General features: G+C 42.3%; 1 protein-coding gene across 7 annotated transcripts in view; it reads right to left on the bottom strand.

The window, feature by feature from the left end:
* LOC128702118 (uncharacterized) overlaps positions 1-24,883 on the bottom strand; it is a 120,486-nt gene that overhangs the window by 26,047 nt on the left and 69,556 nt on the right. For 5 of the 7 annotated variants that reach the window (XM_053796147.2, XM_053796177.2, XM_053796158.2 and 2 more), the window contains one exon: positions 752-850. The exons of 1 other annotated variant lie outside the window; for it this stretch is intronic. In XM_053796147.2, coding sequence (XP_053652122.1) covers positions 752-850 — 99 coding nt within the window. Of the gene's footprint in view, positions 1-751; positions 863-24,883 lie in introns of all 7 variants that reach the window. One more of the 7 variants, XM_053796167.2, reaches the window with a different exon arrangement.

Here is a 24,883-nt window from a genome sequence, read left to right as displayed (position 1 = left end):
GAACAAAATCGTAAGATTCATCCTGGGGCTGGGACCAAGAGAACATGTAGGCCAGGATGAATTACAGCAGTTGGATATGCTGAATGTTGAAGACAGAGTAAAACAACTGAAGATAAATCATGTTTATAAAATTGCTCACAAACAATGTCCAGAATACCTTGCTGTCAATTTTGTCAAGGTTGGGAACCAAAGCAATCATAGTACTAGGGGGAGAGAGCACAACTTTGTAGTACCCACAGTCATTGGCCAGGCTTCAAACACATTTTATTGTACAGCAATAAAGGAATGGAACAGACTGCCCGCACATGTCAAAGCCAGTCATAGCATGAACCAGTTCAAGAAGAGTGCCAAAAGGTGCCTGATGAATGTAGCTACAGAAAGGAAGGGGAATGATTTTCTATTTTTTAGCTAACATACGTGTAAATTTTACCTTATTCCTAGTAATGACCCTCGTATTGTAGATAGTCTTAATGACCCTCGTGTAGTAGATAGTCTTTTTAGTATGATAATAAGATGTTATCTTCATTGTAGAATAAGAAAATATTATAACCTTTATATTATAATAAGGTAAAAGGACCCCAATGGAAATAAGTCACTCTGTCTGACTTTTTTGGGTTATCCTAGGTTCTCTACACATGCTGCTATGTATGATAATTCTATGTAACTGTATTTGTGTATACCTGAATAAACTTACTTACTTACTTAAACTAGCCGCTCAGGCGGTAAAACTAAATTAAAACTGGTAACGTACATGTGGTCTGTAGTAGGGAGGTGTGGCTGGTACACTGGTCGAAGCCATGAGGTCCCATGTAGCATACTCTCCACGGACCGAAGTTCCCCGTCATGGCTCCTGCAAACACACCTTTATAAAATGCATATATACAATTATGTATTCAATATATATCAGTATGATATTAAAAAAAAACAGTAAGATAAATGTTAGATAATATATATTTTTTAAAATATTACATACACTAATCTGGGAAAGTAACAAATTCTTCACTGGCACTATGTATCAGTGACACAGTAATGACACTGATTATAGCCACAAGGATAAATGTATTTCACACATGTTCAACTACTGCCTGTGCAGCGCGATATAGTATAAGCTAAAGCTCCTAGTCAGTCTGCATTTTAGATACCTCAACCGCCTGTGTACCCTGACACATCGACGAACCCAAGGATTCCCTGTAAGTTTGACTAAAATGTTCTTTAGACATCCATCCACATTATTTCTCCAAAATATTAAGTGAACAGCTAACAGCCAAAAACGGGAATAAGTTTCTATTATCATTATATATACATATAATCCATATAATCATAGCCCATTTTAATTTTGCATGTATAGTACATGAGTAACTGTTATAATAATTTATAACTAAAATGTGTATAAAATATGGAGCGTATATGCAAAGACAGTCATATCTAATTGAACTTCTACGAGCGTTATAACAATGGAAGGTGGCTCATTATTTACAAAGGTAACAAGATAAAATTCAGAATAGTCCGGTCATTTTGAATTGAAAAAAAGGTGCATATAATACAGAGTGAAATTGCAGTTGGATCTATAAATACTGTTCATTGTTGTGGCAGTATTCAGGAATTATTTCCTTCAAAAATAATTTTATTGCAACAAATCCTCGGTGGTAGCAACTTATGCCTTACAACCGAAAAATCCATGTTCAGACTTGGGGTATCGAAATCAATAGAAGTCTTACACTTGTTGATCTTGTTCACTTAGCAATAACTAGGTACCCGAGTGCTAGCTGACTGACTGGGATTGTATACCTTAAATAGGGCCAGGCTTTATAATGAGCAGAGGTTGGATAAGTTTTTAGGTTGTAAATTCAAAGGATAAAAACAAATCCTGTATTCATTTTTAAATGCTAAAGAGTTAGGATTATTGCATATGGTATTAATTATATATGTCTGCAGCCTATTACTTTCAATTTATAATGTTAGAGAGTATATCCTCATTTTCAAATGTGAAACTAATCTACCACGTACATTAATATCATTGATCAAGGACCAATAGTAATAAGCCACATTTTCTTTTATTTTACTGGGTTACCGTAGGTTAGAATTATTATACAAGCCATTGTAAAAAGTTTCAAATTTTGTACGAGGCAAACTAAATAATTCTTAATCACCTCCGTCTCTACTCTTTTAATTTAATTCTTTCCATTGATCAGGCCCTGATCCACCGGGGGGCCTGGTCTGCCGCCGGGGTGTTGATACCCGGAATGCCCTCCAGGTAGACTCCAGGTAGCTAGTGAAAGAACATACACGCTACATCTTGGCTTATATCTCTCTAAATTTAAATGCTTAAGAATGTGAAAAGTGCATACAGTAACACAAAATATTAGTATAACACTGTCTACGTGTATATAAATCGTATAAGTGATTGAAAGTATCCATGAGCTTTTGGGATGCGATCCAGTCGTGGGATCAAACACAGGAACTCCCAGGTTCGAACACTCAATACTCACACCCATTCTTGATCCGATGAATCAGAGCTACTCCTTACCTTCCTCGCACCAAACCTGTCTCCAATTCCCCAGGTTCTGTATGATCCTTAAGAGTTTAGCGCTTTCTTGTGAATATAATGATGACACCCACCGAACATACTGCCTCTCGATGGTCTGTTTAGAGCATTAGTTACTGAAGAAATATGTGAGCATCACTGACGCTCTCTCGGGTTCATCAGTTGCATCAGCAGTTTTGAGTCAATGTATGAATCTTAGGGTGAACTATTTGAACATAAGATATTTATTTGTCCAAAAGTGAAAGCTTGACTTCTATGTCGTATCTGCACGACCAAGGCCTAAACTGATTAGTACAGCCAACAGGGTCCTGTCTGATACGACCACGAAGACCTTCGCTTACTAGTACAACCATAAGGACCCATATGGTCGTCCCAGAGATAACTACCTCGTACATAAATGTCACAGATTAGACAAAAAGATAGTGTGTAGCTAATCAAACTCTTTATAGCCAAGTGCGGACCTACTTTATGTTCAACTCGTTATCCATCCACTTAGCATCCGCACACAACGGTGCTTCATTTGACATTAATAGCAACATGTCCCTCATCCAAAGCTGCACTAGATGGAGATCCTCTAGTTTCTAACTTGATCATTCTCTTACTCTAGTGTGGCCGGAAATACTGCAAATACTTGACGACCTTCACGTCTTCCTGCCTCACTAACCTCATTTTATTTCACAATTCTTCCACTAAATATATCATGTATAAAGATCTCTTGTTCTGCTGTGAAAAGTGAGACAAATCTTCATTATGATGCATTATTACTGATATATTCAACACTGTACACTAAGAGATGTGTACGTCTAGATATATATTTATACACCAAGAATGTGAATATTTTACTGTATATACACCGAGAATACTTAATCACTATATTAGGGATTAAAATATATGTGATGTTCATGTACAAGTGAAGTCTTAACACCACAGCGAGTACTAGGCTTTAAATCTACCAAACTAACTAAAAGTAAGTTACCCGAAATGTTCTTGATCATAGGAATTGTTCGCTAAAAGCTAGTTGTTAACTAATTCCTGGTTGTTAACTTCTTGCTGGTTGATGATTACTTGCTGTTTGACCAACTGTTAAAATGCAAAGTTGCTATAGCATTAAATTCATGGGAAGTGTTAAACCCCCAGAGATCATAATTGCAGGTAAAGAATGTTTCAGTCTCTTCGTAAACACAGTTTTAGCTGACTACAAATTATACGATTCTGTAATATTCTACAGTTATCTACATCAAATTCTGGAAAGCTGGTCTGAATTGGTCTGTAGAATTTAAGAACTAGTACGCTTTGGGTGTTCACTGCTTTGAATGTAATTAGGTGTCAAAATCCTCACCAACTTGCTGATATAAATTTGTTGTCATATTTCAAAAACTACTATCAAAGTGTAAAAAAAATTCAAAGCTCATAAATTGGAATATACAGAGCTCGCGAGAATAAACTAAATTAAACTGAACTCAGGGTCACGACTTCGAATTTACTTTAAATTTGTTAAAAGTAATCACCCGGTCCCTACGAACAAATTTCAGTTATTTTTCTTTTCATCTTCGAATGGAGTCGTGTAAGAGGCAGCTACTACTACTGGTCAGTGGTCAGGTTGTCATGTTTCCACCGGAAATCCCAGTTTGCTGTGTGACCTAGTGTATTGCACTCTGTTGCCGCCTTACAACTAAAAAGTGGGTTAAGCGGTAAGGAAACTGCCTGTCCAACAGCATTGCAGCGAGAATATTGTCCAGTATATATCGCGGCCTTTTGTATTTTTATCAACGACATAAACGCAGTGTGTGTATTAATGAAGGTGTGATAATAGATTCTAAAACAATACATATACCAGTGAGGACAGGTTTTATCCTGACAGTGACAAAGACGGTTAGTGGCATAGCAACAAGTGCTTGCAGGCAAACAGCGCTGGCCTCTGCAACATCTGTGGTACAACTGCAGAGGTCTGGCTACAAGTATGGCATTAAAATAGGCCTGCGAGTTCTCATGCAAACCCAGGGCTTATAAATTACAAGTCACAGCTAAACCAAAGCCACTACCTCCCACGAACATCTACACTGATCAATATTACCACACAAGATATATGAAATTTACTAATAGCTTCTAAGGATAGGTCGATTAATTTTTAGCAGGTGGAAATTAATCGTTTGTAGGAAACATGTGAGCGTTTTTACTAAGGTTATGTTTTTCAGAGTACCAGATTACGTAAACAGATAAATAGTTCAACAGCAGATGAAGAAATACAGTGGAGGGTCGAGAATCGAACCTGGACCCTCACCGTGTGAAGCTAGAGTTTTTTACCCTGTGGCCTGGTGGCAAAAGCTCTCGCTTCACACGGGGAGGGTCCGGGTTCGATTCCCGGCAAAGGGGTGGAAACATTGGGCGAGTTTCCTTACACTGGTTGTCCATGTTCACCTATCAGTAAAAATGGGTACTTGGGAGTTAGTCGACTGGTGCAAGTCACATCCTGGGACAAAACCAACCTAATTTGCCCGAAATGCTCTCCATAACAAGCGACTTTCTATAGAGTATGTGACTGATGTTAGCTAGGCCTGTATACCTTGTACATGTACTCGTAGAAATGAAGATATATTATTATATTATAAGCCGAGTGTTTGATATTTACATGTAGTGAGATGGCCAGAATAAATAGCTACATGGACTGGAAAACATCACTACAGAGTCACGCAGTGAAGCAGGTCATCCTTGATGGAACCTTAGTTAAGCAAATTATTTTATTTATTCATGTCTAGTAAAACATAAGAATTAGTTAAGAATATAACATTTAACAAGCAGAACATAGGCTGTAGAAAATCGGCAGATCAGTAAGTGCATGGTGAGTAATAAATTGAGCCTTATTTGGAACTTTTGTGTACAAAAACAGGGTTCTATTTAATATTTCATACATGGATTGAAACCCTATTACTAGGAAGTAATTCCTTGATACAAGAGAAGGGTTCCTGGCTCGGTTAGCAACGTAGGGCACCTTTCCTCACATCTGCTGTCCCTGTTCACCTAGGTGTTAGTCGACTTGGACATTATATATATATATATATATATATATATATATATATATATATATATATATATATATATATATATATATATATATATATATATATATATAATATCGTGCCGAATAGGTAAAAACTAGTCAATTAGCAAGAACTCGTTTAAAATTAGTCCTTTCTAAAAATTTCTCTTATACGTTTAAAGATATTTTTCATTTATGTTAATGCAAAAATTAATAATTTTGTACCAAAGGAAGATTTCAAAACTTACCTAACCTTATTAAAATAAGCGCAATTTAATTTAGCCTAATCCAACTAAATATATTTTTGATAAGTTTACAATAATTTAATAATAAACAAACACAATGAAATATATTTTTTTCGTTAGGTTCAGAATGATTTCTGCGAAATTATTGCATACACAAATTTTCGCTTGTCTTATCCGGCAAGAAGAGCATTGCTATTAAGCCACAATCGCAAGTTTTACCTATTCGGCACATTATATATGATTTGAGAGAAACTGGCTGGCATCACCACACTACCTCTATCTGAGAAAACTTCTCATTCCTCCTGTTGCTACTCTTGCAACACTGCGTAGCTCCTGATGATGCAATGAGACGTATAGAAGATCTTGAGCTGAAAATTCCCCCCCCCCCTGGCTTATCTTAGGGGTGGGACAAGCTCTGACCACTATATTTTCCTGGTTTGCTATAACCGTCCGCTCAGCTACCAAGTGAGCTGTGGTTGCTTCCAACGAAAGCTTTCGGCATTGTCTTCTTATAGTGATTGCTAGAGAATGCTGGTGAAGGAAGCAGACATTTTGTCATGAATTGCAGAGATTTTTTAACATCTGCAACTGTAGTGTGTCATACTAGTAGTTAATGTTTCACAAAATTACCATACCTTTGTGCCCAACTCACTAGTTTATCACGAGTGACAGTTCGTTACTCTGATACATTCGCTTCGCGAACGGTGAACCCGTTATTGGTCTAGATCCTGCAACTCACGTGGTGCTAGTATAAGAACTATTTACTGCGGCGAGTTTCACACCAAATGCGTGACTGGCTTGTCATGTCCAAAGAAGCGCAACTCACCGTTACTCTAAATTATTAAATGAAGCTTTTGCGGTTACCCACACTTCCCGCATCCCTCTCAATCCCAGGAACACTGAATTCAGAATATTAATTTTAATTCATTGTGCTTCCCTCTGAAACAATGGAGTCCTTTGTATATCTTCGTTTCTTTAAATCCACAAATCCCCCACACAAAAGAAAAATCTTTCATGCAGCCTAAGTATTATACTGAACAAGTGAAAATGTCCAGATACATTCGAGTTATGATGTATTTCGGTCAACCTTATGAATAACATAAAAAGGCACAATACCGTGACTGGAACGATACACAAATAACACGCACATAAAAGAGAGAAGCTTACGACGACATTTCGGTCCGACTTGGACCATTTACAAAGTCACACTAACCAGAAGTGGAGCAGGACGGCTATATATAGGCAGGAAGAGGTGGTGGTGGTGGTGGTGGTGGTGGTAGCAGCAGCAGCAGTAGTAGTAGTAGTAGTAGTAGTAGTAGTAGTAGTAGTAGTAGTAGTAGTAGTAGTAGTAGTAGTAGTAGTAGTACAAGAAAGGTATATAATACCGTCAAGATGAAATCAAGACATGCGCAACAACCGGGCATCCCCATCGTAGACGTTTCGCCATCCAGCCAGCCACTGGATGGCGAAACGTCCACAACAAAGACCCCCAGACGCCGCACATGTGTCTTAAATTTCATCAGTAGTAGTAGTAGTAGTAGTAGAGGTAGTAGTAGTAGTAGTGGTAGTGGTAGAAGTGGGGAATAAGGAGGACGAGCCAGTCAAATACAAAGGAAGGGGAGCACTGCAAGAGAGCTAGGTGCCCACAGATGGAGAGCAAGCGCACAGAGGTGCATGAAAGGGGAAGTGGTGAAATAAATGAAGAAGGAACAGAAACACGAGACAGAAGAGAGAAAGACAACCCAGAGGAGAAAAAGGAAAGAGGAAAGGGGAAGAGGGAGAAGAAGAAAAAGAAAAAATGAGGAGTCAGGTTAAGTCACGGGTGTTCTGAAAAGCTGCGAGTTAAGAAAAATAGATGAGGCTCACACTAGACACTATTATACTATTCAAAAACGGCTGCTGACTGATGTGTATCTTAGCTCAATAAATATACAGTGGTACGTCGAATTATTTTTAAATTTTATAGCCAGAGTGTTTATGCAATTAATAAGGGCATTATGTTCCTAAGTTTGGGCTGGTTCCTGATGGTATGACAGGACAGGCAGAAGGTGGCTTCTTAGTGGGAGTCGCCGGTTAGTGTAGCAGGTAGTGTAGTAAGGTTAGATACCAGTTTTCGGCAGTGCTGACATTGTTTTTCTTAATGACTATTTTTTGATGAAGCAGCCATGGTGCAACCAATGAATATCCTTGAGTTGATATCTGGTTAGCCTGGTGGCTAACGCTCTCGTTTCACACAGCGAGGGCCTGGGTTCGATTCACAGCCACAGTAGAAACATTGGACGTGTTTCTTTCCACCTGTTGTCTATGTTCCCCATCAGTAAAATGGGTACCTGGGTGTAAGTCGACTGGTGTGGGTCGCATCCTGGGACACTGACCTAATTTGCCCGACATGCGGAGCATAACAAGGGGCTTTCTATATAGTAGCATGTCATTCATGTCAGCTAGGCCTGTATACCATGTACATGTACTTGTAGTAAATAAAGATATTATTATTATTATTATAATGCTGATCTTAGTGCGTGGCTCATGGCTTATGTTTGTCTCGCAGTGTTCTGGAGATGTCACTTCTCAGGTGCAATTGATAATCTTAACCCGCACAAGCAGGGTCTTGCTCACGCCATCTGGATAAACACAAATTATGTCCTTTTACATTTGAATGACTGCCACTTCTAAGCATCTTGTGTAATTTAGTTCCTAAGTACCAACATATCTACCTATTCGACTCCAGATACTTTCCTTTGTGAATCGTACACGCTACCACTGATACCCCACACTATCCCAGGAAGTCTTCCATACATGTTAGTCAGATAAGTTAAGATAAGATTTCGTTCGGATTTTTAACCCCGGAGGGTTAGCCACCCAGGATAACCCAAGAAAGTCAGTGCGTCTTCGAGGACTGTCTAACTTATTTCCATTGGGGTCCTCAATCTTGTCCCCCAGGATGCGACCCACACCAGTCGACTAACACCCAGGTACCTATTTGCTGCTAGGTGAACAGGACAACAGGTGTAAGGAAACGTGTCGAAATGTTTCCACCCGCCGGGAATCGAACCCGGGCCCTCCGTGTGTGAAGCGGGAGCTTTAGCCACCAGGCCATATAACGAATAAGGGTTGATATTATATACTATCCCAAGATACCCTCCATACAAGCCAGACTATCCCAAACGTCCTAGACTGTTCCCAGTCATAAGGTCACAAGCCCGGCCAGTGACGTGGTAGAGGTGATGGTTTAAGTGGCAGCCTGTGAAGGAATGCTGTCGCTCAAGTGTGCCTACTACCGCCCTGAGGCCAGCCACGAATTTTTGCCTGTTTTTTTTTTTTCCCGTCATGGTCTGCCAGTCTCTATTGGTCTGTCTATATCTGACCAGGTCTGTCTACACGTATGTTTCTCTGCACGTCTACCTGATCCTTTATCTATGAATGTCTGTATGTCTATTCCTGCCTTGGTCTGCCTATCACGGCTAGTAACGATGCTGCACTCAGTATTTCATAGACTGTAGTTGTAATAAATCTGTAATGTATTGTTGTATTTGTAATGTGATGATGACATCAGAGCGAAATACTGGGGTCACACTTGTTTTCAGGGAGCCCGTAGTCAGTTTTTTTTCGCGAACGGATCCAAACTTTGCCGACCTCTCCAAACGTTTTGACATAACCCTTACTTGAGTCTGAGGAAGCCACTGACAGCATGCCTGTTTACCATACGCCAGCCCGAGCTAGACTCTTAATTGCAAAAATATCACAGTCTACACCAACAATGTACAACTTTCACTGCTGATATTAGTTCAAATACCTAAATTATTGAGAACGCCTTTAGTCCCTCAAACTATATTCTAGAACCCAGGCAAGGAAGATAATACATAATTTATACCTGGAAAATACTGAAGGGACAGGTTAAAAATCAGCACATTGAAATTACAACCAACAAAAACTTAAGAGTTTTGATAGATGGTGCAAAATATCCCCAATGAAGAACAGGGGTGCAGCAAATACACTTTGAGATAACTTAATAATTATTAACTCAAGCATTTTCAAGACCCTCCCTTCATAAGGTAAATTACCAACTTACCCTTGGTTGTCTTCAAGAGAAAATTTTATAAGATCTTCCAGGCAGTTCTTGATTAGCCAAAATTTTGTTAAGTTGGGCTGCGTGCTGCTAGCACCAATAGCCTAACTGATCAGGCCATCATCTATAGATATCGTGGCTCAAAAAATAACTCCTTTGTCTCATAACTGAAGGGCTTGGGTTCGAACCCGGCACGAATGGGAATGTTGATTATGTTTCCTTACACCCGTTGCCCATATTTGCCTAGCAGAAACTGGATATACATTTACCCTTGACCATTTTCGAGTTTTTTTTTCCTACTCCCGGAGACCGGCCTTGGGCCAGGCTTGTCTGGTGCTTGCCGGTCAACCAGGCTGTTACTGATGGCGGCCCGCTGGCCCACATATCCGTCACAGCTTGGTTGATCTGGCACCTCGTGAAGGTACTTGTCCAGTTTCCTCTTGAAAACTTCTACACTTGTCGTAGCAGTGTTTCTGATATCTTCTGGTAAGATGTTGATTAGTCTGGGGCCACTGATGTGTTAAGTACGTATTTAGGACTTTAGGGCGTTCCCAGTAATTTAAATGCTTTACTGGTTCTATGCGGGCCGCAAATGATCTCTGTACATGTTCCAGCTCTCTCTCTCTCCTGCCCTGAACGGGGCCGTCAACACTGAATAACCCAAACAAAAGAACACAAGCGATTTGAAGTCTCACCGATGGCATTATTTCCCTTGTTTGGAAAGTTCTCATTATTCACTCTGTCATCTCCCTGGTTGTTGTGACATCTGCATTATTTGTTCTGTAAAAGAAAGGTCAGCCTACATAATTACAATCAAGTCTTTCACGTGTTCCTTTCTTACCTGAGTGCTAATCGAATCTTGTGGGTTGCATCCTGGGGAAGAGGATGAAATAAACTCACTGAAAATAAACCACTGACTTTTTTGGGTTACCCTGTGGTACTAATCCTCCAGATTAATAATCTGACTAAACTCTAGGAGGCCTGGCCCGGGAGCGGGCCGCGGAGGCGATGATACATGAAACCATCAAGAGGTACATAACAGGTTGGTAGAACTGTATTATAAAAGTTGATGGATCTGTGGTACGGAATATCATCATTAAAGTTTCCACCTTTCTTGAAAACAAACAAAAAAAAAACACGAGATGCTTGCCTTTTTAACTTCAAGATGGAGAGGTGTGGCGGGGTGGAGCTCCACCACTTACTGATGCAGTTGATAGTCAGGGCAGAGAGGCATTAAGTGTCGGAGCACGAGGTGTTGAGGAGGACAGGAAGGCAGTGAAGGAAAATACAGATATGATGAAAGAGGAGGGAGATGAAGAAATAACTAAGACTTTCACTGACTTGTGACAGAGGGAGGGTGACAAGTCAGTCCGTCTATCATTTTATCATGCAATACGAGACATGTCTATGGCACATTCAACAAAATCGCCAGATTTATCGAAGTCACTGTTGCCCGACTTTGGCTGGGCTACAGGTACCTCTGAGAGTTTGCACCACCAGTTGTTGTAGAATTAAATGTAAGCGTTGTCAGAGGAGCCATTGTCAAACCCTGCGTCATTATGTGTTTGTGGGAAAAAAATCATGAATTAAAAAGACAACTCACTCACAATTGTTCAAGAAATGTTAAAGTATTTTATCCACAGTGGCATATTACAAGTCGCGAAAAATATCCTGACTACCTACTGTAAAATTATAACCGCCATCTTGCCTAAATGTAAATAACCCATAACCACACACAAGCTACGTTGCAAAGGTTTTCAACTAAATTCATGACTATGTAAATACTACTACTAAAAACGTTTCATAAATCTATAAGTAGTTCATTACTATTACAAATTACTCAGCTTTCTAAATGTTGGGGGCCCAGTCCGTGGATCCCTATGTGCCTCTAATCTTTTAAATACTGCTCACAGGATGTGGGGGTACATAATGATGTTATGAACGACAACAAAGCAAGGTAAGGGAAAGCGAGGTAGTGGAAGGAAAGGAATTTGGGGGGTGGGGTTAGAGATGAAAGCCTCTCCACCTACTGAAGTTTTCAGTACATGCTCGGATTTCATTACCTCATGTACGCAACTTCTGTATGATGAATATAGCAGGGAAATAAGGCTAACATTTTTTCCTCCACGACGTACTTCTCATATAGAATGTGACGAAACCTAGCCTGTATGATGGAAATTGACAAGAACACATAACCTTTGTTTCCCCCACACTATATAAGTATCAATTTAAAAAAACTGTTCGAACATATTAAAACCCACAGTGCTCAGCACTCTGAAGCATAGTGTGGCCACCTGGAACCACCAGTACACCCACTGTCCTAGTGTGGCTACCTGGAACCACCAGTACACCCACTGTCCTAGTGTGGCTACCTGGAACCACAAGTACACCCACTGTCCTACGTGTGGCTACCTGGAACCACCAAAGTCCTACAGTGTGGCTATCTGGAACCAAAAGTACACCCACTGTCCTACAGTGTGCCTACCTGGAACCACCAGTACACCCACTGTAGCTATCTGGAACCAACAGGACACCCATTGTCCTACAGTGTGGGTGGAACCAGTACACCCACTGTCCTACATTGTGGGTGGAACCAGTAAACCCACTGTCCTACACTGTGGCTTTCTAGAACCACCAGTACACCCACTGTCTGACAGTGTGGCTATCTAGAACTACCAGTACACCCACTGTCCTACAGTGTGGCTACCTGGAATCACCGGTACACCCACCGTCCTACCGCATGGGTACGTAGAACCAGTATACACTGTCAACTCAACACCAGACAACCTCACTCGCATAAATAAGCAATATGAACTCGCCGCACGATCTACAGGTCAAGTCCATCTTGACATGCGAACCTTTGTGAGACCCAAGGAGCATCACACATCCGCTATTTTCTTGTGTCCTACCTAGACTCGCTCATCACTGGCACACCTTCATTACGACCACACACTCATCATACTTCACAACCACGCACACATACCGTCAAACATACACACTCATACTTAACCACGCACACATACCGTCGAACACACACCCACCCACCCACACACACACACACACACACACCACACGACAGACATGTTTAGCTAATAATCTGCATCTAGAATAAATTATAGTTCAAATATTTACATATGAAAGAAAGGCGATAGATATTATATAACTCCATTTTTGGAAGATTTTTTTTTTTAAATTCTCAGATATTTCTTTCGAAAGTAAAATTACAAGGAGTAATATACTGACTGAAATTTAGATACAATGAATGAATGTGTGTGTGTGTGTGTGTGTGTGTGTGTGTGTGTGTGTGTATGTGTGTGTGTGTGTGTGTGTGTGTGTGTGTGTGTGTGTGTGTGTGTGTGTGTGTGTGTGCGTGTGTGCCTGCGTGCGTGTGCGCGCGATAAACTAATATCGTATACGGGTGTACGTCGGTGAAATATTTCAGTACACGTGGAATCTTATTGCCAGTGGAGAGTGGTGACTTGTATAGCCTTACGAAAGCAGGTCAAGTTCAGCACGGGGAAACAAGGCAGGAGGACGTCTGAAAAGGTCACTGAGTGGGCCCCTACCTTTCTTGTAGTTATTCCTAATTTGCTGTACACCCGCAGTTCATCCTGTGAGTGATAGTTTGTTGTATACCCGCAGTTCATCCTGTGAGCGATAGTTTGTTGTATACCCGCAGTTCATCCTGTGAGCGATAGTTTGTTGTATACCCGCAGTTCATCCTGTGAGCGATAGTTTGTTGTATACCCGCAGTTCATCCTGTGAGCGATAGTTTGTATACCCGCAGTTCATCCTGTGAGCGATAGTTTGTTGTATACCCGCAGTTCATCCTGTGAGCGATAGTTTGTTGTATACCCGCAGTTCATCCTGTGAGCGATAGTTTGTTGTATACCCGCAGTTCATCCTGTGAGCGATAGTTTGTTGTATACCCGCAGTTCATCCTGTGAGCGATAGTTTGTATACCCGCAGCTCAGCCTGTGAGTGATAGTTTGTTGTATACCCGCAGCTCATCCTGTGAGTGATAGTTTGTATACCCGCAGCTCATCCTGTGAGCGATAGTTTGTATACCCGCAGCTCATCCTGAGCGATAGTTTGTATACCCGCAGTTCATCCTGTGAGCGATAGTTTGTATACCCGCAGCTCATCCTGTGAGTGATAGTTTGTTGTATACCCGCAGCTCATCCTGTGAGCGATAGTTTGTATACCCGCAGCTCATCCTGTGAGCGATAGTTTGTTGTATACCCGCAGCTCATCCTGTGAGCGATAGTTTGTATACCCGCAGCTCATCCTGTGAGCGATAGTTTGTTGTATACCCGCAGTTCATCCTGTGAGCGATAGTTTGTATACCCGCAGCTCATCCTGTGAGCGATAGTTTGTTGTATACCCGCAGTTCATCCTGTGAGCGATAGTTTGTATACCCGCAGCTCATCCTGTGAGTGATAGTTTGTTGTATACCCGCAGCTCATCCTGTGAGCGATAGTTTGTATACCCGCAGCTCATCCTGTGAGCGATAGTTTGTTGTATACCCGCAGCTCATCCTGTGAGCGATAGTTTGTATACCCGCAGCTCATCCTGTGAGCGATAGTTTGTTGTATACCCGCAGCTCATCCTGTGAGCGATAGTTTGTATACCCGCAGCTCATCCTGTGAGCGATAGTTTGTTGTATACCCGCAGCTCATCCTGTGAACGATAGTTTGTATACCCGCAGCTCATCCTGTGAGCGATAGTTTGTTGTATACCCGCAGCTCATCCTGTGAGCGATAGTTTGTTGTATACCCGCAGTTCATCCTGTGAGTGATAGTTTGTTGTATACCCGCAGTTCATCCTGTGAGTGATAGTTTGTTGTATACCCGCAGTTCATCCTGTGAGTGATAGTTTGTTGTATACCCGCAGTTCATCCTGTGAGTGATAGTTTGTTGTATACCCGCAGTTCATCCTGTGAGCGATAGTTTGTTGTACACCCGCAGTTCATCCTGTGAGCGATAGTTTGTTGTATACCCGCAGTTCATCCTGTGAGCGATAGTTTGTTGTATACCCGCAGTTCATCCTGTGAGTGATAGTTTGTTGTATACCCGCAGTTCATCCTGTGAGCGATAGTTTGTTGTACACCCGCAGTTCATCCTGTGATAGTTTGTTGTACACCCGCAGTTCATCCTGTGAGCGATAGTTTGTTGTATACCCGCAGTTCATCCTGTGAGCGATAGTTTGTTGTATACCCGCAGTTCATCCTGTGAGCGATAGTTTGTATACCCGCAGCTCAGCCTGTGAGTGATAGTTTGTTGTATACCCGCAGTTCATCCTGTGAGCGATAGTTTGTTGTATACCCGCAGTTCATCCTGTGAGCGATAGTTTGTTGTATACCCGCAGTTCATCCTGTGAGCGATAGTTTGTTGTATACCCGCAGTTCATCCTGTGAGCGATAGTTTGTATACCCGCAGCTCAGCCTGAGCGATAGTTTGTATACCCGCAGTTCATCCTGTGAGCGATAGTTTGTATACCCGCAGTTCATCCTGTGAGCGATAGTTTGTTGTACACCCGCAGTTCATCCTGTGAGCGATAGTTTGTTGTATACCCGCAGTTCATCCTGTGAGCGATAGTTTGTTGTATACCCGCAGTTCATCCTGTGAGCGATAGTTTGTATACCCGCAGCTCAGCCTGAGCGATAGTTTGTATACCCGCAGTTCATCCTGTGAGCGATAGTTTGTATACCCGCAGCTCATCCTGTGAGTGATAGTTTGTTGTATACCCGCAGCTCATCCTGTGAGCGATAGTTTGTATACCCGCAGCTCATCCTGTGAGCGATAGTTTGTTGTATACCCGCAGCTCATCCTGTGAGCGATAGTTTGTATACCTGCAGCTCATCCTGTGAGCGATAGTTTGTTGTATACCCGCAGTTCATCCTGTGAGCGATAGTTTGTATACCCGCAGCTCATCCTGTGAGCGATAGTTTGTTGTATACCCGCAGTTCATCCTGTGAGCGATAGTTTGTATACCCGCAGCTCATCCTGTGAGTGATAGTTTGTTGTATACCCGCAGCTCATCCTGTGAGCGATAGTTTGTATACCCGCAGCTCATCCTGTGAGCGATAGTTTGTTGTATACCCGCAGCTCATCCTGTGAGCGATAGTTTGTATACCCACAGCTCATCCTGTGAGCGATAGTTTGTTGTATACCCGCAGCTCATCCTGTGAGCGATAGTTTGTATACCCGCAGCTCATCCTGTGAGCGATAGTTTGTTGTATACCCGCAGCTCATCCTGTGAGCGATAGTTTGTATACCCGCAGCTCATCCTGTGAGCGATAGTTTGTTGTATACCCGCAGCTCATCCTGTGAGCGATAGTTTGTATACCCGCAGCTCATCCTGTGAGCGATAGTTTGTTGTATACCTGCAGCTCATCCTGTGAGCGATAGTTTGTATACCCGCAGCTCATCCTGTGAGCGATAGTTTGTTGTATACCCGCAGTTCATCCTGTGAGCGATAGTTTGTTGTATACCCGCAGTTCATCCTGTGAGCGATAGTTTGTTGTATACCCCCAGTTCATCCTGTGAGCGATAGTTTGTTGTACACCCGCAGTTCATCCTGTGAGTGATAGTTTGTTGTATACCCGCAGTTCATCCTGTGAGTGATAGTTTGTTGTATACCCGCAGTTCATCCTGTGAGTGATAGTTTGTTGTATACCCGCAGTTCATCCTGTGAGCGATAGTTTGTTGTACACCCGCAGTTCATCCTGTGAGTGATAGTTTGTTGTATACCCGCAGTTCATCCTGTGAGTGATAGTTTGTTGTACACCCGCAGTTCATCCTGTGAGTGATAGTTTGTATACCCGCAGCTCATCCTGTGAGCGATAGTTTGTTGTATACCCGCAGCTCATCCTGTGATAGTTTGTTGTACACCCGCAGTTCATCCTGTGAGCGATAGTTTGTTGTACACCCGCAGTTCATCCTGTGAGCGATAGTTTGTTGTACACCCGCAGTTCATCCTGTGAGTGATAGTTTGTTGTATACCCGCAGTTCATCCTGTGAGTGATAGTTTGTTGTACACCTGCAGCTCATCCTGTGAGCGATAGTTGTACACCAACAGCTCAACCTGTCATAGTTTGTTGTACACCCGCACTCATCCTGCCAGTTGTAGTTCGTGCAACTACCTCTCATCCTGTGACAATTTGTTAAAGAATCAAAAACAGAAAACTGGTGGTGGGTGGGTGGCAGGTGGGTGGTAGGCTGGTGGGTGGTAGGGAGGTGGGTGGTAGGCAGGTGGGTGGTAGGCGAGTGGGTGGCAGATGTGAGTGGTGGTAATGGATGTTACCATCACTTTCATGCTTGTCACCCATCACACAGTTTAAATCTTCCGTAAGATTAAACATGTCAGTGTTCAAGAAGACCTCACATCCTAACTACTTCAAGGTCTCTTAATGGAACATAAACAAGTTATAACTCACTGACAGAGTTGTGAAATGAGAGTCATCTTGCTTATGCTGCCCCTGTACACCTAGCAGTAAATACGTAGGTACCTGGCTACCTGGAAAAAATCTTATCAGACAAAAGGGTCGTATCCACATGCCGAGGTCATCACTGCGTCGTCCAGGTGGGGTCTGGTAAATTAAGTCAGGTACTTTGATGATTAACTAGGAGTACTGAAGGTGTAGCCTCCCACTATCACTGGAGTTACAACCTATCACCCTGGAATAGCACTAATGTATCTTCTTCGGGTGATACGTTGAATGTAATGTTTACTACAAGGCCATTCGCCTTACTTCAGCATCTCCTTATTTTGGCCATTTTTGCAACATGTTCAGGTCGTCTTGGACTTTTTTTTAATCTTCATTATGTTATTCTCTCTACATGAGTGAAGGTGAGAGGCTGAGGTGTGTGTGTGTGTTGAGAAAGGAAGGGGAGGTCGGGGAGACAGGGTAGAACTTGTGGGGAGGGAAAGGCGTAAAACTAAACAGAAAGGAGGGTGTGTTGGGATACTTGGGAGGTGGGAAATGGGATAGGGGATGATAGGGAGGAGTCCTGAGGGACAAGATTAATAAGGATAGTGCAGCTGGAGTCTTGGTGTTGAGGATAGGATGATGGATGCGTGGAGCAGCCAGGGACCAGATATACCTCTGATATGCCTCTGGTGAGTTTCGAGAGTTTTTCTACTCCCGGAGCTTCAACCTTGGTAAAGAGGGAGAGAGAAGCTACACATTGGCAGAGATATTCCGGACTGGTTTGATTGTTTTATAATATTTACAAAGCATTAAAATCGCCCAGTTATTCAGTGCTTTAATTATTCCGTTACTAATTATATCAAATTTACAATATCAGCTTGCTACTGTCGTGACTAGTTCATCCATATTATATTAATAATAATCATAAAGCCAGCAAAACTAATTAAAGTTCAGTTTTCATTTTCCGAAAATTATATCCGTAATTCGTTCAGTGTCATCGTCCGTGTCGGAAAATTTAGACAAAAGTGGAAATATTCCCATTACTCCCACTGTATTCTTACCTGGAGGCAAGCATCCTGTGGGGTACTTTGTAGGGAGAGTAGTACTCTGTGGGGATAGTGGTACTTTGCAGGGAAAGTGGCACTTCTCCCAGAGAAGAAACTCCCAGTCAGACAAACCACTCAAATTACAAGATTGTTAAAGTAACGCATTATTACTTATTCGTCTATTATTATTGTTATTATTATGATTATTATTAGTCAGAGGAGGGCACTAAAACTCCTAGAGGTCATTCAGTGCCTGGGGAAATGGGATGCAACTAGGTTCGATCCAAGTAAGGCAGTGGTTCCCAAACTGGGGGTAAATTACCCCCTGGGGGTAATTTAACCATTTTGGGGGGTAATGGAGGGGTGACAGAAAAAAAGTTATGAATTCTGAAAATCAAGAAAACAATGCGGTACCCGGTATGAGGATTATTGTTAACTTTGTCTTAGTATATAAAGTTGTAAAGTAAACCTATTATAAGTAAGTAATAAAGTTAAACCAAATAACAATAAACATCAAAAACTAATATACAGTATTAGAAAAGAAGAAATATATAGCTAAGTGTGTGGAAACCCAAAAGTATTTTGACAAGTATGCTTCAGGACAAAAGTCACTCAGTAGCCCAGATCGACCTGTCCAGTACGCATCACTCACTTCCTGAGGCTGCCTCTATTTCACACTGTCAGTTTATCTGTGAGCATCAGCCGAGGTAGACATAAGCTGGTATGTATGTGTACTGCCCTGTGCAGTATATAGTTAGTATTTACCCACTGTTACTGTGAATTTGTAGCTATTATTAATTTTATATATAATGTATGTGTGGTTCTTACGTTTTCAATGGTTTTGCTAGGATTAGCAGAGTATGCGAGGCTGTATACGTTCACGTTTAGCCATATATATCAATAATAACAACATTTTGTGAAAGGGGTAACATGCTTTATGTGGCATGTTAAATTGGGTAACAAGCTGAAAAAGTTTGGGAACCACTGAAGTAAGGGAAAGATTTGTCCAACTCCTTGCATTAAAATCGCCTCACCGGCATCAAGAAGCCTCCACCGAGTGGTAAATTAAGGTGACCAAGTATCATGGTGATTCTCTTGTGAAAAGTAGGCAGAGGATATGTTAATGTTGTGAGAGACAGTCAGAGAACACTTTAATATTGTTATGAGAGGCAGTCAGACAACACGTTAATACTGGTGTAAGAGGCAGGCTGAGAACACGTTAATACTGTTGTCAGAGGCTACTTTAATATTGTTATAAGAGGCAGTCAGACAACACGTTAATACTGGTGTAAGAGGCAGGCTGAGAACACGTTAATACTGTTGTCAGAGGCCACTTTAATATTGTTATGAGAAGCAGTCAGACAACACGTTAACACTGGTGTAAGAGGCAGGCTGAGAACACGTTAATGCTGTTGCCAGAGGCTACTTTAATATTGTTATAAGAGGCAGTCAGACAACACGTTAACACTGGTGTAAGAGGCAGGCTGAGAACACGTTAATACTGTTGCCAGAGGCTACTTTAATATTGTTATAAGAGGCAGTCAGCCAACACGTTAACACTGGTGTAAGAGGCAGGCTGAGAACACGTTAATACTGTTGCCAGAGGCCACTTTAATATTGTTATTAGAGACAGTCAGAGAACACGTTAAGGTGGGAGAAGGAAGGGAAGGTGTGCAACACCTTAAAACAGCTAGGGTCTGTAGTCCAGTGATGTATGGTGTATATTTTTTGTCACTCTAGAAATGAATTCTTCAGATATAACAAAGTAACTTGCGTCAATACATAAAGTTCAACCTGCGGTGAGATCATTTGCAGTATTTGTGTACCGGGATAAGGAAGACAGGAAGGAAGGGGATGATGTCACCCTCGTGATAATGGAGAAAAAAGAAATAAGCAGAACTTTGTGAGGTTCATGACGTATTCCCCAGAGTCGAGGGATGTGCCAAGTAAATTTAATTAAGCTTAAGAGACAAACTTAGTTAAAAACTTTCTGGAAGTGTCATTGTAATTATAAAAATAGTTTTACCAACTGTCCCTAACAAATCAGTATTTTGGTCCAACAACAACCCGAACTTTAGTTTTACTACGAAACACAATCTTCGAAAGTCTGAAGCTAATCGGACGAACAACTTACAAGCTGTCGCCGTGAAACCACGACGAGAACAAAATGAAGTGGCATTTCCTTGTCAGGAGAGATAATAAGTCAAGTGACGACCCGATTAGGAAAACTTTTGAACATCTGACCGAGGCTTTCCCTTGACTTTCCGGTCCACTCCATAAACAAATATCAGGATAAAAGGTGTGAGAAAAGAAACGAAAAATCAACAGACTTTATATAATTATGGCTTTCACCGAGATGCGTCATTAAGAGCTGTTTAGCATCATTTCTCCATCCCCGCCGCTCCATTACCTCTATGTAGGTAAGTGTTTTCTTCAACTTAGTTCAAGCGCCAATCTACTTGGTGAGAATCCTGTCTATCTCGGCCCAGGAAGGTAAAGACACCACTTTTCGATCATAAATATCATGGCCACAGTGTCTTGAGTAAGCAAGAGCATGGCGCATGTTGCCTCCCTGGACCACCATAAGACCATCATTGCTCACTACTACGTTCATGGTCCACGGATCGTCGACCCCACCACCAAGTTTCACACTGGGTGGTGTAATAGAAAGGAAGTATCACAAGAAAAACAAAGAAACTCGCAGATAAATAAAGATAAGTGTATAATGAATGCAAGAAGTGTGGAGGATTTACCTGCCATTTAACATGGTCATTAGACGCCACTGCCAGAGTGCAAAATGGTAAAAAGGCTCCATTTTACAATCATATGACACGATGGTAGTACCTCCCAGGATGGCTGCTGTCTTAACCCAATACCTGGTGGGTGGGTGTGTGTGTGTACTCGCTTATTTGTGGTTGTAAGGTCGAGACACAGCTCCTGGCCCCGCCTCTTCAATGGTCGCTACTAGGTCCTCTCTCTCCCTGCTCCATGAGCTTTATCATACCTCGTCTTAAAACTATGTATGGCTCCTGGCTCCACTACATCACTTGCCAGGCTATTCCACTTCCTGACAACTCTATGACTAAAGAAGTACTTCATAACATCTCTCTGACTCATCTAAGGCTTTAACTTCCAACTGTGACCCCTTGTTTCTGTGTCCCATCTCTGGAACATCCTATCTCTGTCCACCTTCTCAATTCCTCGCAGTATTTTGTAAGTCGTTATCATGTTTCCCCTAACCCTCCTGTCTTCCAGTGTCGTAAGTCCGATTTCCCTTAACCTTTCTTCGTAGGGCATTCCTCTGATCTCTGGAACTAGCCTTGTTGCAAGCCTGTCCACTTTCTCTAATTTCCTGACGTGTTGGACCAGGTGTAGGTTCCAAACTGGTGCTGCATACTCCAGTATGGACCTGACGTACACGGTGTATAGAGTCTAGAACGATTCCTTACTGAGGTATCGGAACTCTATTCTCAGGTTTGCCAAGCGCCCATATGCTGAAGCAGTTATCTGGTTGATGTGCACTTCAGGAGATGTGCTCGGTATTATACTCACCCCAAGATCCTTCTCCTTGAGTGAGGTTTGCAGTCTTTGGCCACATATCCTATGCTCTGTCTGCGGTCTTCTTTGCCCTTCCCCATCTTCATGACTGCATTTGGCGGGGTTAAATTCGAGGAGTCAGTTGCTGGACCACGCGTCTCTTTGTAGTCCTGCCTGATCCTCATCTGATTTAATTCTCCTTATTAACTTCACATCATCTGCGAACAGGGACACACTGAGTCTATCCCTTCCTTCATCTCATTCACATATACCAAAAAGAGCACTGGTCCTAGGACTGACCCCTGTGGGACCCCGCTCGTCACAGGCGCCCACTGTGATACCTCATCATGTACCATGACTCGTGGTTGCCTCCCTGTTAGGTATTCTCTGATCCATTGCAGTGCCCTTCCTGCTATGCATGGCTGATGCTCTAGCTTCTGCACTAATCTCTTGTGAGGAACTGTGTCGAAGGCCTTCTTGCAGTCCAAGAAAAGACAATCATCCCACCCCTCTTCCTCGTGACTTACTTCTGTTACCTTGTCATAAAACTCCAGTAGGTTTGTGACAGGATTTGCCTTCCATGAATCCGTGCTGGTTGTCGTTTATAATCTTGTTCCGTTCCAGGTGCTCCACTACTTAGGTATGTTCTAATTCTTTAAAATATAAGAAGATAAAGCTCTGTGTGTGTGTGTATACTCACCTATTTGTGGTTGCAGGGGTCGAGACTCAGCTCCTGGCCCCGCCTCTTCACCGACCGCTACTAGGTCCTCTCTCCCCCTGCTCCATGAGCTTTATCATACCTCATCTTAAAACTATGTATAGTTCCTGCCTCCACTACATCGCTTGCCAGACTATTCCACTTCCTAACTACTCTATGATTGAAGAAATACTTCCTAACATCCCTTTGACTCATCTGAGTCTTCAGCTTCCAATTGTGACCCCTTGTTTCTGTGTCCCATCTCTGGAACATCCTGTCTCTGTCCACCTTGTCTATTCCACGCAGTATTTTGTATGTCCTTATCATGTCTCCCCTGACCCTCCTGTCCTCCAGTGTTGTCAGACCAATTTCCCTTAACCTTTCTTCATAGGACATTCCCCTTAGTTCTGGAACTAACCTTGTTGCAAACCTTTGCAGTTTCTCTAATTTCTTGACGTGTTTGACCAGATGTGGGTTCCAAACTGGTGCTGCGTACTCCAGTATGGACCTGACGTACACAGTGTATAAAGTCTTGAACGATTCCTTACTGAGGTACCGGAACGCTATTCTCAGGTTTGCCAAGCGCCCATATGCCGCAGCAGTTATCTGGGTAGTTAGTGTGTGTATGTGTGTGTGTGTGTGTGTGTGTGTGTGTGTGTGTGTGTGTGTGTGTGTGTGTGTGTGTGTGTATACTCACCTAGTTGTGGTTGCAGGGGTCGAGTCACAGCTCCTGGCCCCGTCTCTTCACTGGCCACTACTGAGTCACTCCCTGCACCATGAGCTTTATCATACCTCTTCTTAAAGCTATGAATGGATGTGTGTGTGTCTCTTAGTCACACTCACTTGACAGGATAGTAGTACGCTCCTGAGTGGTTACCCTCTACCAACCTACTACTATGGAACTTTTATTCATAACTTGCGTCACTCCTTCAAGAAGAATCACCAGGAAATGATGTGGGATGTTATTGTGCTATGTTACAAGACAACAACTGACCAACACTGACTCCTGCTGCTGCTGGTAGGCTATTGTTTGTTCACCAGGTCTGGCTTTCACTGGCTTCCTGTTTATCAAATTGAAACCGGTTCTCCAAACGAAGAACAGAACAAACTCGTGGCTGCGATTTAAGCAGATTCTCAACCTCTTCCTGGTATTTATCAACACGCATTACAAAACATGAAAAAAATGCACTAAAATATACAGCTTTAACTTCTTAAATTTTAAAGAATTAGAACATACCTAAGTGTACTCCGAGACGTACATAATTACATGATTAAAACATGTGAAGATAAAGGCACTCCTGAAACTCTGTCAAGGCGAGCCTCAAGCACAACAGAATGAAGGCTGTGTCTGAGTCAACACTAACACTGATCACTGGAAACTCATCACCTCGCAAAACAAACAATAATGTGGTCTATCGCCTCTTCACTAGGGCCGTTTTTTGCATTAAGCAAATTAGATAAAACAGGAATATTCAGCAACCCTGATCTACATGACATTTACAAGGTTAGAGAAAGAGCTCTCTACCTAACACTATCACGCAGGATGATTTTCCTGTAATGCCCCATCATACAGGATGGTTTTCCTGTTATAATTCATCATGCATTATAATTTTCCTGTTATATCAAGTAGGATGATTTTCATACAAGAGGTGATGAAATCTGTGCGCTTGACCAGAAAAATCAGCAGGACAATGGAGATATCGTAAAATATTTCATTGCTATCCAACCTGAGCTATATAAAAAAAAAAAGCCCAACCCTACGTACGGTATAATACCATCCAGAACGATGTGATTCACAACAGTTGACCAACACCCAGGTGCCTAGTTGCTGCTAGATGAACAGGGGTATCAGGTGTAAGGAGACTTCCCTATACGTCCTGCCTGGTAACTGAACTCGTGTACCTTCTGATATGAGACGAACGTTCTTCTACTGAGTCACAGGATCAACAACAATGACAGATTTAAATGTATGATTCCAGCAGAACTGGAGTTACTTTTACGTGAGACTTACCATCTCCTGGGACGACCTTTCCTATACAAAGGAGAAAAACGGAAGGTGTTTTATTTCGTGGTGGGGATAGAGGGGAGGTGGGTGTAGAGGGACGGACAGGAAGAGGTGGGGAATGATGGGAGGGAGGGTAGGTGGGGAGGGAGGGGAGGGGAAGGGGGATGTGGGGGTCAGTATGTGGGTCGGGGACTCTCACTTTCACCACACACATCTGCCTCCCCCCCTTTTTCCCCTCCCTCACCCCATTCCTCATTCCCTCCTCAACACCTG

This window comes from Cherax quadricarinatus, chromosome 37, assembly GCF_038502225.1.
Source record: "Cherax quadricarinatus isolate ZL_2023a chromosome 37, ASM3850222v1, whole genome shotgun sequence".
Lineage (NCBI taxonomy): Eukaryota > Metazoa > Arthropoda > Malacostraca > Decapoda > Parastacidae > Cherax > Cherax quadricarinatus.
Note: the sequence above shows the minus strand (reverse complement) of the source record. Positions and strands in the feature narration are given on the sequence as shown.